Consider the following 15130-nt stretch of genomic DNA (forward strand, 5'->3'; position numbering starts at 1 on the left):
GAAGTTCGTTCCGAATTTTTCCCAAGTAAGTCAACCCTTATCCAAGCTTACTCGTAAGAACGAACCGTGGATATGGGAACATCCCCAAGAGGAAGCATTCCAGTCCCTGAAGAACATGTTAACTTCCGCGCCTATATTAGTTCAGGCTGATTATACTAAGGCCTTTGTATTACGCACAGACGCCAGCAACTACGCTTTAGGAGCTGTTTTGCTTCAGGGCGAAGGGCCCGAAGAACGGCCTATTGAGTATGCCAGCCGTCTGTTGACGTCAGCGGAAAGAAATTATAGCACGACCGAGAAGGAAGCTTTAGCAGTTGTTTGGGCCACAGATAAATTTCGGGGTTATCTGGATGGACATCCAGTCGTGGTCAAAAGTGATCACCAGCCGCTAAAATGGCTTTTAACCCTCAAAACGCCAAGCGGGCGTCTCATTAGATGGGCTATGAAGCTTCAAGCCTTTGATATTCGTTTCGAATATACTCCCGGAAAAGCTAACGTTGTGGCTGACGCCTTAAGCCGTCCTCAGTGCGACGACACCAACCAAGAAGGTTGTGATGTCTGCAGTGTTAACGTTGATTTACCACGGGCAAGCGCCGCTGAACTCCGTAAGGAGCAGCTAGAAAGATCCCGAGGTTGCCAAAATTATTAACAGTCTTGAAGACTCCGGGCCAGTCAACGTTCAATGGCTAGATAGAGGTTACATCATGAACCAAGGAGTTCTCTACCGTTATCTTCCAGATTCAGATAGTGAACAGCCACAGCTCGTCGTGCCAGTTACTATGCGTGAAAAGATCCTAAAGGAATTTCACGATGCCCCCACAGCCGGACACCAAGGTGTAGAACGGACTTTTAATCGCATCAGCCGAAATTATTATTTTGTGGGGATGCGTAAGTATATTACGGATTATCTAAAGAATTGTGAAGAGTGTCAGCGATACAAGGCATCGAATCAGAAGCCCGCTGGACTCCTACAGACACCAGTCCTTCATCAGCGCGGAGAAGTACTCGCCATCGATCTTTTTGGGCCTTTGCCAGACGGCGAACATGGTGAGAAATGGGTATTATTAGTCGAAGATACGGCCACCAGGTGGGTCGAATTATTTGCCTTGAAAGAAGCGACTGCAGAGATATGTGCATCTGTGCTTATTAGTGAATATTTTCTTAGATATGGATTCCCGCGCCGAGTCATATCAGACAATGGTGTCCAATTTATCTCAGCCACCATGCAACAATGCATGTTCATACTTGGCATCAAACAAAATCTTATTCCTTTATATCACCCTGAGGCAAATCCTGCAGAGAGAAAGAATCGGGATTTACGGACACAGCTCTCGATCCTAGTGAGAAATGAGCACCGCCGATGGCCAGAATTTTTGCCTTCAATACGATTTGCTATGAATAGTGCCCTGTGTTCCACCCTAGGATCCAGTCCCGCGCACGTTATGTTCGCCAGAGAAATGAGAACCCCATTTGATGCGCAGTGTGATTTAAGAGCCATATTAGATAAAGAGAATTTCCTCCCTCAGATCACCCCATACCTTCGTAGGTTCATAGATAACTGGGATGTTATTAGAGATAGGGCTGAGTTTCGTCAAGATGATAGGAAAAAGTATGCTGATAAGACGCGACAGACTACACAGTACCATGTAGGTGATTTAGTACTTGTAACTACTCATCTACTCAGTGATGCATCCAAAGGTAGGACCAGAAAATTTATGCCCAAACGTGATGGACCTTATCGAATAAGTAAAGTTGTTAGTCCTACTACTTACGAAGTCAGTGACTTAGATGCCCAAATTTTAGGAAAGTTTCATGCTTCTGATTTGAAGCCGTATAATAGTGAGTCTGGTCAGGTCTCAGCCCCAGTACAGCCTCGGCGCCCTCGCGGACGGCCACGTCATGTTGTTGTTGCCGAGTCACCAACGGGTCGTTGTAGTGACTCGGAGGGGGAGGATATAACGTGTCCGAATTTTAAAACGCGCCGAGCGAGTAGCGCGCATGCGCGGAGCGTTTTATAACGGCCTCGCGTTACCGCTCGGCCAATGGACAGCCACGTAGCGGCTCGGGGACGCGTCGCCAGTCCGTTGTCGGCCCTCGCCACACGCGTACACGCATCACCCGAGCTCCGTCGCGATACCGTCTTTAGTCCCTAAATGTATTTGCGTTTATATTGTGTAGTTGTGTATATTATTGATTATGTGTCAAATAATAATAAATTCTTAGTCGTCAATCACACGCGCTTTTACAATTCAATTCGCCCCGAACCCACAAAGTAAAGTTGTTATAAAATTTATTTTGAATAATCATAAAAGATAAGAAATACATCTATTTATTTAAATTATAATAATGGGTTTGGATGTGTATGATTTTTTTTATACTCCTTTTATGAATTCAGTATTCTTTTAAATACTTACTGTAATTAAGTTTGATAGTAAAATATATGGTACCTACTGCTTGGGGTCTCCACATGACTTTAGCTCTTATTGCATGCACTCTAATTAGATATTTTCATTGTGTGTGTGTTTTTATTATATAATCACATGTATGCAAATTAATATCTTGGTAAATAAGTAGTGCATGGAAATGGAAATTTTATAAGCCGCTGTAAAGCTGAGGGAATGAACAGTTCACTAAAATTTTCTCAGCGAAGTAGCTCTCAATTTAGGCAGGTCATACGATTATTTTTTCACATTGGCTATAGTTATGCCATTTATTAAATATTGGTATTGTGTGAAAAGTTTTAATATTTTCTAGTCATTTTTATATTAAAATGTGTTGCGTGTTGTCGTTGTGATCACAAATTGTTTTTTTAAAGAGGACAAAATGGCCAAGTGAGTTCCTATTTTAAGAAGCGTTGAAGACCATAAACAAATTCATGTCTATTTTACGGATTTTATCGCGGTTTTTATATTACAATTTCTCCCGACGTTTAGAAAACTTTGCAACCTTCATGGTCACGACGAGAACTAAGTTGTTGGTCGTCCAAAAAGTTACAACATCTACGTATTTTTACAATTATTTTCATAGTTTTAATTTAAATTTAACACTCAGATATTTCACTCTCAATAAATTGTTAATTTGTGGGAATCGTCAAAAAAGTCATTTCTGTTTGCAACCTTTTTTGCTATAAAATTGAAATTGTTAAAGATAAGTCAATAATGAAACCTACAGCATTAAAAAAATGGAAAAATAAAAAAAATCGCAAACAGAAATGAGTTTTTGGACTACTCCAACAAATTATAAATTTTGGAATCATTATTTTATTAAGAGATATGGGATATCGACACAAAATCTCACAATCCTATAAAATGATCTATTACAGAAACAGTGGCAAGATGCTATAATGTCGGACGACCGGCTATCCCTGACGCTGGAGGAGATCGTGCACATCAGGTCTGTGTTGACCAAGGCCGAGTTGGAAGTGTTGCCTGTGGAGGGCAGGGTCAAAGAGGACGTTGAGAAGAGAAGGGTGAGTAGATCTTGTATGTTTTGTATATAGGCACAGTATAGACTCCACTGCACCTGATGGTAATTGAGGGAAAATAGAATGTCGAGTGATGAGAGATGATTATCCCTCGACAGTCGACACAATTATGCCGGTCTGTTGGAATATACACAGGCTGGTTCCGGAACGCGACGCACGTGGACCACCTGATGGTAAATGGGGGCTAATAGAATGTCGAGTGATGAGAGATGATTACCCCTCGACAGTCGACATAATTATGCCGGCCTGTTGGATATACACAGGCTGATCCCGGAACGCAACACACGTGTGCCACTATGGCGGGTTTAACACCTTGTGTGCTGTGGTTGCTATCCGGGTGGATATGAAATATGTACATATATGTTACCACCAGCGAAAGACAATGCTGGAGTACCCGCCAGTGATATCTCGTTTGTCCTAATCCTTGCTGTTGTAAAAGCTTCGCTATTTGACCACTTACACTTATTAAATTCCTGTAGGAATGATATTGTGTATAACCTGGTTTTAGGATAATATTAACGAATCGATTTCTAAAATGCGTTCTCATAGATTGGTTTAAAGAAAAAATTACCAATGTGGTTTTGTTTTTGAGATTGTATATTTATTTTCTTGTCATTTTTTATAATTATGTTTCCTTTGTTTCAGGTATGCTTCCTGTGTTTGAAGACACGGTTTGGCATTTTCGGCCCGTGGGGGCAGAAATGCAAACTGTGCAAAAAGACTGTTTGTCAAAAGTGTTGTTCTAAGGTAATTCGACAATTTTTCGTGTTTGAAAATATTTGTAATTGTCAAACTGCTGCCGTGGTAATCGATAGGGCAGTAAATAAAAAGTGGCCATGTTTTTTTATTACTGATTTGGAATTGTTTAACTAACTTTTTTCAATATGCATTTTTTGTTTTAGGTTGCATAGACCTTCCTAAATTATAAATGTATTAACTATAAGATAGTTAACCGTTTAATAAAGCAGACCCTCTTTTTCTGACTTACTGCCGTCTCGATTACCACGGCATAAAGGTTTTCGGCTGCTTCATGCAGTAAAAATAACTTGTATCATGGCCTATATAGACGTTATACCAATTTGAGGGACAAATCTTGATAATAATCATTTCACATTTGAAGTTATAACATTAGAAAAGTTTAAACATTTCAGAAATATGCGATTTAATTAAAAATCTCTGCCTTCGATTGAAAGTCATCTCTCTATATATTTTGAAGTATTCGTAATTTGCATTCGTACTGGTTTGTACAGATGCGTATACCAACGGAGCACTTCGCGCACGTGCCGGTGGTGCTGCTGAGCCCGTCGCTGCTGCCCTCGCCGGAGGACGAGGCGCACTCCTCCTTCCCGAGGAGTCTCATGTCGAGGCTCGTGTCGCCTGAGCATACGGTAAATACTTATTTGCTAGCAGTCTCTTTTTAATATTAGCATTGTTTATGGGGTCGTCTGATAAGTTGGTTAAAATGAATAAATACTATTATTATACTATTTTACGTGGATCAGTATTAGATTTGATCTCACAATGTATGTGATTGTCATGTAGAATTTTTGAAATTTTAATTTCTAGATTGAAGTTATACTTGTTCGGAGCAATCGTCGTTACCATTAAGCAAGTGACTTAAATTTTTTATTTGCATAATAATTATATCTTGCTCTAAAGACCACGCGAGCTAAATATAATCTTTATGCTGCTTCAGTCTCATTAGAATGAGGAAGTTTATTTCCACAGAATGAGACAATTAATAAGTAACTTATACATATTAAGCTCGCTTGCTTTACGTTCGAGCGCCGACGTTGTGTAGTAAGGGGCCGCTCAATTATTACGTAACGCAATTTTTGGGAGAAGGGGGGGGGGTCTAGTAAAACGTTTCGATGCGTTACAGGGGCGGGAGGGGGGTATCGTACAAAGCGTTACGTAACATTTTTTTTTTTATTTAAAAAAAATAACGTAGGTATTTTAGCGACTTTTGGGTATTTTTCGTAATAATTGAGATTACAAAAAAAATTGTCACTTTAGAGTTACATTACTTTTGGAGGGAGGGGGGGCGTGGGCGTACAGGAAAACGTTACGGCGCGTTACATAAGGAAGGGGAGGTTCCAAAATCTTCAAAAATTGCGTTACGTAATACTTGAACGGCCCCTAAGAGCAGTGAAACAAACATATCCGCTTCAGTAATTCCCTCCTAGAGATCTTAAAGATAACGCATTTTATCACCATAAAAAAGTATCTAGTCCATACGTGGTGTTTATTAATTCCTATAACGTGATGTCTGTGTCGGTGTGCAGAGTATGATAGAGAACAGCGTGGGCAGCGCGCCGAGCAGCCCGGCGGCGGCGCGGCGCGCGGGGGGCGCGGGGTGTGCGGGCGCGGGGGGCGCGGGCGGCGCGGCGCACAGCGCGCCCGGCTCGCGCGGCGGCTCGGCGCTCGGCTTCAGCGACGCGCTGTCCGTGCCGCCCGCCGCCATGTCGCGCAGCATCGACGGCGCGCACCACGTCTCCAGCACGCCTACCACCATCGACCGCAGGTTTGTATCTACAATCCTTCAACTTGTACTTATATGTCACTTTACTATGAGAAGCTGCAAAATTTGCATTTGCATGTGGCTTTACGGTTTGCTATCTGCTTGACATCAACCCTCTGTAATGGAGTCTTGAGTATGTCATCAACCCCAAAGCCTCTTGATTTCAGATTTGAGTAAACATTACTGCAGCCAAATGATCACACCTATGATTTTCATTTAACTAATATCTTTACTATAACGTTTCCAAATAGTCCTCAACCCCTTTATAATGAAACCCTGTTGAAATATATAAAAGCCATTATGACCATAGGGCTCGATACACCCGCAGCACGACGGCGGCGGCGGCGGCGGAGCGGCTGCGCGGCGTGCAGATGGCGGTGTGCCACGACTGCAAGGCGATGGTGCTGCAGATCATCAAGTCTTCGCGCGCGTCGCGCTCCGCGTCCCGCGACCGCGCGCTGCGACACCTCACGCTCGACCTCGCGCCCGTCTACACCGCCGACTGCTAGACATCGCAGTTACAACAGTCTACGCGGTCGAAAAAACTTCAAATTAAATATACTTATATTAGTTTATATTTATTCGCCGAAATTGTAGTTTATTTTGGACGAAGAAAAATAAATTCGAACTTATCTGTGTATGATTTGAAGTTTTTGCTGACCGTACGTCACGGCTACACGTTGTCAACTCATCGCAGTTGGAATAGTAACTTAATCGGATTTGAGTTACTGTTCCACTGTGACACAACATAGAGGGCTCGAATCGCATCGACGGCGTAAAGTACCTGCAATCGATATCGATATGTCGATAATCGATATTATTGTATTACATGGACAGTATATAATCCTGAATTAGGACGTAATCAGTTATCGGTGTTTTTATGTATCAAAATTCGATATTAAAACTCCACATCGCCATATCGATATCGATAATATAACATTATTTGCCTATGAAACATAGATCAAATTTCCATTTCACTTCTATAAACTTCACTATAATAAATTTGCGTACGCCGTGCAGCGCGTTTATTGATACGAGTTCGTCTCTATATTAATTAAGCTATTTCTTCGCTATTGCAAAAAAAAAAAAACATTTATTCTATCCAAGAGTTTCCTTAATTAAGGTAATTTAAAGTTAATTCTTGCAATCTTTACGATAGGCGGTGGACCCCGATATCTTTCTTAGCCCGTGGAAATATGATCTGATGTGTAAGATGTTCAAACAAGAGCTTCCGAGGTTGTGTAGGTCTATGTTGTGTTTCGTTCGACCATTATCATTTTAGACAAAAACTTTTGACAATACTCTATGACCTTTGACAGATGAGAAAGTTTAATTTTTATCGCACAAACGATGTTATATAAATTTCATTAGATCAGTTAATTGTATTAAAATTATGAATATATTCAAAAAATTTACTAAGATGATATTTTGTCAATAGATTTATATTTTTCCCGAATGTTGAATTTTAATATACAATATGAATGTGAAATTGATATCTGTGTTCAATATTATGTAGACTATGAATGATGTTAAAATGTGTAAATGTTTATTGATTCACTGTATTCTATTTAACTGTAATTGAACAGGAAGCAAGCCCTAGTTTCCCCCTGACTATAACTTTACGACTTCGGCTGGAGGCGTTTATAGAATTTATTTGGATTTTTTGCTATCGATAATGTTAGAAATATTAAGAGAAGTAATTTTGTATCACTTATTTTAGTTTACATTGGGATAAATTTATTTGGATGGGTGTCTTGAAGAGTCTCGTAGTTTTCGATATTCAATAAGAATCTTTGTGATCAGGAGTATATGACTGTTATATATATATTTTTGTAAATGGCGACTCCACTGTTTTAGAAATTTTATCTCAACGTAGGTAACACTGGCGTTATAATTAAATAATGAAATATTTGTAGTCAATGTGATTTTATTTATAGGAGAAGAATATCTAAATTCAATGATTTTATTAGGTCAATGAAATTATAAATAAAATGTGTTTTTTTTTCTGTACATATTTAGTATAATTTTTTCATTTGTAAGTATCTTATAGGACATAAATTTATTACTGTAGGTATGTATCTGTTACTAACTTATAAAAGAACAGTGGAGTAGGCTATTATTTTATAAATTGGGGTCGATGCGTAAACGAATGTAAGTGTCAAAACTCAAATCATTAGCCGTTAAGTTTGTAAAGGTTATATTAAAATATTGTACATTGTATAAATTTCGATAGGCGTATTGATATTTTAAAATTATTTACATAATATTTATAAATCATTTGGCGAGTAATATAACACTTACACCAGTTTACGTCGAACACATCAAGTTGCAAAATAAAAAATCCAAATAAATTCTATTATTGCTGAAAGCTAAAAATGAATGATTTTATATACAACAAATGACATTCTGAGCCATTTAATATCAAATTAAGTTTGTCTGTGCCATAACTGAGAAAATGGAAATCATTCAGTTTTATTGATGACTGTGCACTTAACGCAGTGTAGTCGGTCGCGTGTACCACAGAATTTGTGTCTTAATAACTCTAGACGTGCCTACATATAAGTAAAGAACAAAATGTAGATAAGTTACTATTTATTTCCTTAAGTTTTGTTATCTATATGCAAAAATATACAAAAAAATATTCCTCATAGTCGGTTACATTCGTTTATGACTCGTGTAGAATATCCGACTGTGTGTAACCGATTACAAGTCTGATTGTTTTGCGTATGTTTGAAAATGCTTCCTTCATCATTTTAGGTAACTAAATTATTTTGCCAAATATATATAATCATTGTTTTCCTTGTAAATATAGAAACATTTAGAGTCATCCATGCGATTTACTTAAACTTATTTAGCGTTAGTTTTCGATGTTCATAAAAGTAATCGTTTATTGTAAAAAAATACTTAAATCGTTTTATAAACTGGGTTATTCCTGTGTAATTTTTATGTCCCTCCGTTAGTTAATATATTTTTAAGCTTACTTTCAATGCTTTAAAGATGGTTTCATGTAATAAAGACAATATTTTTTGATAACTGTATTTCAGAAATTTAAACGAAAACAGGCCTAATTTAATTTCGTAATATTTTGTTTTTGGTTTGTATTCGATTATAATTTTATTTCGCAAAATTGGTAATGTTATTGGAAGTTAAATTTTGTAAACAATGATTTGATTTTGAAATTTGTTAATTCGGATTCCCAGTTGCAAATTCTTGTAAATGTGTGTAAATTTGTAGTCTATATTAGATGTTACGTAGAATGTAACTGTCTAAAACATACTTAAAGAAATTTAAAAATGATAACGATAAATTAAAATAATTACAAATCGTTCAAATGTGTTTGTTTTACATTTACTGTTACCCTACATTTTCATAGTCAAGTCACTTGCAAATGGCCACTAGGCCTATTCATTAACCCTATCAATTCTTTCAGTTACAAAATAATGCCTGATGGTCGTATTGGATTTCTTTATACTTGGATTGTTGTTTGTGTTTGTTGTAAATATGGTATATGTTCTTAGTAATTAAATAAAGTTAGTAAAAAGATGTTATTGACATGAGTGTTTATTTCGGACTAAAGAGAAGTAACTATGGCAAACAAAATACAATTAGTTCTAAAAATAGAACATATAAAAAATAATAAGTCACGACGAAGGTTACAATCTCCAACAGATTCAACAGTAATTTACAGCATGGGATGTCTTAAAAATATAGTTGCGAATGTAATGTTGTAAATTGAATGTTTGACGTGGTAGGTCAAGTTTCATATGAGAGCTCAGTCTTTCATATGAGAGTCCGCCTGGGTAGGTACCACCCCAATGTCTATTTCTGCGGCCAAGCAACAGTGTGTAGTCACTGTTGTGTTCCGGTTTGAAGGACATTGTAGCCAGTGTAACTACAGGACATAATAGGATTTAACATCTCATGTCTCAGGACGGCGAGCGCAGTGGAGTACCAAAATAATACTTTGTAATTCAATGTGTTGAACGGTGTTCCTACTGTGGTCGTATCGCTTACCATCAGGCGAATAACAAGCTCGGCTCGTCATTAAAAGCAATAATTAAACAATAAAAATACGTCGTGACTAAATCTTTAAATTGATCACTTCATGATGGGGCAATTTCATGAAATAGAAAATTTTCGCGGCCATCTTGATCTGGCTAATTGAATAATTAGCTTTTGACCATGTAGACGGTCATGGCTATTTTATTATATTAGTATGAATATTTAGCATGCTAAGACACGAGAGTCCAAATGCTAATGAAATGAAATTAAAATAGCATTAAGTGCCATTATTATTGATTAGCAAATTAAATAATTATCCCGATATCGGTCAGTCGTATAATTAAAATTGATAGCTAATTCCGTCCGATTCCAAAAATAAAATAAAATCAAATTAAGCAGTAACTGATTGGATCATATTCGCGATGGATCTGGATATCGATAAAAATAATAGAAGTAGGTAGTGAAATGGGAAATTAAATAGTATATACCGGAAAGTAATCAAGGGCACTTCTGCCTGATTTCGATAACATAATTTAGTTTTGAAATTAAAAAAGCAATAAACTGTCAATAAGGATTTAATTTATTTTTAACAGTACAGTATTCTATAACTACCAATAGAATACAAAAGGTTTGGGTATTATACATATCTGCCGCTCGAAAAATGTTAATTCATTAATACATACAAGTAAAATTGGTAAGTAGACATTAGGAGCAATATTAATAAAAAAAAACAAATAACAGTAAAATGATTGCATCACATTTATTGAATGGTCTATCGGACTGTATCCTTAATAAATAAATTGTCTAACAATAACTCAACCTACAACTAGGAGTCCTTCATCGAGGAAGCTGTGAGGGGGTACTTCCAGGTTAAGGGGTGCGGGGCCCTTGCGGATACGGCCAGACGCGTCGTAATGGGACCCGTGGCAGGGGCAGTAGTAGCCGCCGAAGTCACCGGCGTTGGCGACCGGGACGCAACCAAGATGGGTGCACACTCCGATGACGACCAACCATTTGGGGTCCTGGGTGCGTTGGTCGTCGTGCTGCGGGTCGCGCAGGGAGTCGACCGGCACGGACTTTTCGGTTGCGATCTCATCCGCGGTTCTGGAAAAATATTAACAGAATAAAATATTATATTTAAATTTGCTTATGTGGTCCTGGCAATTCAGTTCAAAAATTATAAAATTGCTATTTTAAGTAACAATGCAAAATATTTTATACATTATTGGTACAAAGAAACGGTTCTTCATATGTAACCAGTGTTTTCTTCGAAGTTAACATTCTTATTTTTTTTTAAATTACTGTCATACCATCCAATCAGATGTACAACTCGTTTTTGTTCTTAACTTTGATATTTACGTTATTATATTCTAACACAGAAAGAATAACTAAAATCCGTAAATAAATTAACAAGTTATAAGATTTTGATATTCGGCAGAAGGAAGTGTCAAGAAACGAGAAGAAGCGCAATACGCGCATGTGACGTCATCGGGAATTGCATTGCCTACAAAAGAAAGAGACGGAGCGATAACCCTACTATGCGCCCCCGATGTATATTGCAATATCTCAAATATAAATTACTACCTCCTTTCTTAACCAATTTTAATGCAGTTTTCACAGAAGGGCTTCATTCGCTTTATTATGTACAAAATCAAACATAGGAAAATACCCTATTGTATTATCTGCTGTTTGAAAACATGCAACATATTATTGGTTTAATTGTATTGATGTCAAAACACTATTTCTCCAAACTCTACTTACTATTCAAGTCAAAGATTTAAATGTAGAGACCATGTCACAAACAAATGCAACAATATTTCTAATTTAAGAATTCTATTTATATAACACTACAATTCATATCATTATTATGCTTTCAATATTTGCTAGGGACTCTGTTTCAATGTCTATTCTAAAATAAAAAATCCAAAGGCAACCATGTTTTTTTAGAATAAGAAAAAACCCATGAGTTCTGGTCCTTTCCACTCTATGGACCATAATCTCTATGCTAAAAATGTTTTAATCCTTTGCTCTATTCGTGCATATTACAACATACCGACATACTATTATAAAAGTAAGGTTTGCAAATGTAAATAGTATGTCTATTATTCATCACATTCTATCATTAAGTAAAACTTTTGTTCGCTATGCCACCTGCATGAAATATAAAAACTATTTTCCTTAGGAAAAAATAGCCTATGCCCTAGGACGTCAAACTCTTACTATTCTATTTTTTATCGAAATCGGTTCAGTAGTTCTAAAGATTAACCCGTACAAACATACTTACAAACTACAGCTCTTTATTATATTAGTATAGATTTAAATATTAACCAACCTGTGACGGATGAACAGCGGCTTTCCACGCCACTTGAAGGTGACTGACTTTCCTTCGGGAATCTCGGCGAGCTTGATCTCGATCTTGGCTAAGGCCAAGACGTCGGCGGCAGCAGCCATGGAAGATACAAATTGGGTGACCACGGACTTGGCGGCATACGCACCAGCAACGCTACCCGCTGAAAAATGTTAAACATAATTGTAAAAACACATAGTAGCAAAACATATTTGCTTTATTTTATGATAATATAGTAATTACTCTGTATTTTTTTTATTGCTTAGAATGACGAGGAGAGCTTGCCGTTTCTCTGGTGGTGGGGTCTTTGTGAATTATTGCTAGCTTTAACGGTGAAGGAAAACATATGACTATCATATGTCATATAACATATTATAAGGAGACCTGCATACCTGGGAAGTTCTCTATAGGAATTTCGAGGTGTGTGAAGTCTACCAATCTGCACTAGGCTAGTGTTAATAAATACAAAATTTTCAATATTAAATTGTCTATCTCTATCTAATAGTGTGGGTTGCACATTAAAATATTTTGTACTTTAGGGCGAGATGCACAGAATCAAGAATTTTAGTGGGATTTTCGTCATGATATTAATGGAACAATTATTATAAAAAGTAAACTTATTTCCATTATGCAACTAATTTATAGGATCGGTATTTTCAAATTTTATAGATAAACAAATACATTAATTTATTTGTTTTACATAAAATATATTTTTGATAATGTCACTACTAATGAAAAGAATTGGTAGCAACAGCATCATACCTACAGTCAGAAATAGACTCACAAAACACACCATCTTCACATTGAACTACAAAATTACCAAAAAATTTGAGAAACAAAACTGGAATTTTGATGGAAATAATCACAATTCCTGGATGATTTTAGTGCCATGTTAGTAAAGGTAAATATGAGTATGTGGTTTCATTTATTAACGTAACATCAACATGACCCTGTAATACCATTTTAATAAATATTACTAATTGACAGCTGAGTTTAATTGCATCCTTATCACCCTATTTAAACTTTCATAATTTAATGCAACTATGGACTTATTAAAACATTTCTTTTGTAATAAGTCATTAGTAGTAATAATAACAGCCTATGGAGAGTTATATTGGTGTAGTTATGGCAACACAATTAACCTGTTACAAAAATTAAAACTGTTTTAAAAATGATGGCCTTAACATATTTTCAAGTTTATACCAATAATTAACGTGTGTTGGTTTTTAAAGAATTTTTATACAATATGGATATTACAGTCCATCATATATCATACCAACGGTGAAATAAAATAACTTCTTAATGATTTCACCACACCCACAAATAACATAAATTCTTAAAAATATATAAAATGTTGTGTGAATATTGATCAATATTCTGAACTTATATATATTTGTGGACATGAAAACCATGGTAGTTCAACAATTTCCTTCAAAAACTAACCTCCAGCGATAAGGTAGGTGAACGATTGGCGTCCATCGACGTTCTCGTCCGCCTTCGCGGTGGGGTCCTGGGTCTCCTTGCGGCGGTACGCAGAGAAATCAGGGTACGAAATATCAGAGTGAGCGAAACGCACTTGTACTTGGGCTGGAACCAAAACGTTATGTAACATTTATCCTCATAAATAACACATTTTATCCACATACGACGCATTACAGCACCACAAATAACTCACCACCTGCGCTCGCCTTGACCTTCAGGCCCTGAATCGGAAGGGATCCATGCAGAGAATGCACAGTCGAAGTTTTTGGCAGCGGCTGGGTCACCAACTTATCTGCAGGCACGGCGACAGCCACCACTGGCTTCAAGCCGTTCGAAACTACCTGAGACGATGATTTGAAGAAGGGGGCCAAGTGCCCAGCCCTTACTACGGAATTCATTTTTATTTCCTACAGATATACGCAATAGAAATTGCTTTTTATTTTCGCTGAGCACAAGTGCCCACTAAAGAAATGTCAAATTCCGGGTTGACAGCTTCGAAAAATTGTTATCTAACATTTCACGTTACGAGTAGATGGTTATATTTTAAACATAAACTTGTTTCAAGTTATATGTAAGTCGATGAAAAGAATAATATTATCTATTCCTACATTCAAATAAACTACAAATTAAGTTATTTATGTACCCTTAATAATATAAATGTGTTCGTTTACCTTCAGGCTTCGTTTACCGTTAGGCTTCAACAATTTTTATGTAAAAGTACTACTTACTTATTAAAAAAATGGTTGATTATAGCTATGTAAAAAAAGAGTCAATTATGTTGTTTTGTAAAATAGTATTTAACTATTAAAAATGAATGATAAAATATATTTTTCTAGGTTTTATATATTATGTTCCTATTTAGTACATATAAGTATAACAAAATGAAATTGTGGAAACATAAGTAAATCATATTATTGTTATAATTTTACGAGTGTACTGTTGTTATAATTATAAGATTTAATTTAATTTAGCGTCGTACCATGTCTTGTCATTGAACAAATTTTCAATTTGAGTAACTCCTTTTTCCTTAATCTTTCATGATCATGAATCTAACTTACATTTATAATAAATTATAATATAGTTATGTATTTATTAAAAAAATCATATCCAGGCTTGAATCAATGTAATGCTAAATATATTTCGTTCGGGGTTATGGAACGCACTGCCGACATATCGATCATTGGTGTTTTTTTGACAAATTATTATATATGGCAATATTATTTTATAGCTGCGTTCAACTTAAAAAAGTTGGGAAAATGACGTGTTCTTCTAGTACAAACATGTTTTTAAATTT

General features: G+C 36.5%; 2 protein-coding genes across 5 annotated transcripts in view; one reads left to right on the forward strand and one right to left on the reverse strand.

The window, feature by feature from the left end:
• The window catches only part of LOC115443189 (protein spire), a 210742-nt gene extending 201405 nt beyond the window's left edge, over positions 1–9337 (forward strand). For 3 of the 4 annotated variants that reach the window (XM_037441670.1, XM_037441668.1, XM_037441671.1), the window contains 5 exons: positions 3323–3469; positions 4130–4231; positions 4735–4872; positions 5770–6008; positions 6316–9337. In XM_037441670.1, coding sequence (XP_037297567.1) covers positions 3323–3469; positions 4130–4231; positions 4735–4872; positions 5770–6008; positions 6316–6514 — 825 coding nt within the window. In that variant the 3' untranslated portion in view covers positions 6515–9337. The remainder of the gene's footprint in view (positions 1–3322; positions 3470–4129; positions 4232–4734; positions 4873–5769; positions 6009–6315) is intronic. The other variant, XM_037441669.1, reaches the window with a different exon arrangement.
• A 1405-nt stretch (positions 9338–10742) lies between these two features.
• LOC115443636 (cytochrome b-c1 complex subunit Rieske, mitochondrial) lies at positions 10743–14348 on the reverse strand. The gene is made up of 4 exons (XM_030169118.1): positions 14030–14348; positions 13798–13941; positions 12340–12517; positions 10743–11111 (listed from the first exon to the last, which is right to left on the reverse strand). The coding sequence occupies exons 1-4, from the start codon at positions 14232–14234 to the stop codon at positions 10823–10825; spliced, it is 816 nt and encodes a 271-aa protein (XP_030024978.1). The 5' UTR covers positions 14235–14348; the 3' UTR covers positions 10743–10822.
• Between the last annotated feature and the right edge of the window lie 782 nt (positions 14349–15130).

The sequence above is a fragment of the Manduca sexta genome, chromosome 23 (genome assembly GCF_014839805.1).
Source record: "Manduca sexta isolate Smith_Timp_Sample1 chromosome 23, JHU_Msex_v1.0, whole genome shotgun sequence".
Taxonomy (NCBI): Eukaryota; Metazoa; Arthropoda; class Insecta; order Lepidoptera; family Sphingidae; genus Manduca; species Manduca sexta.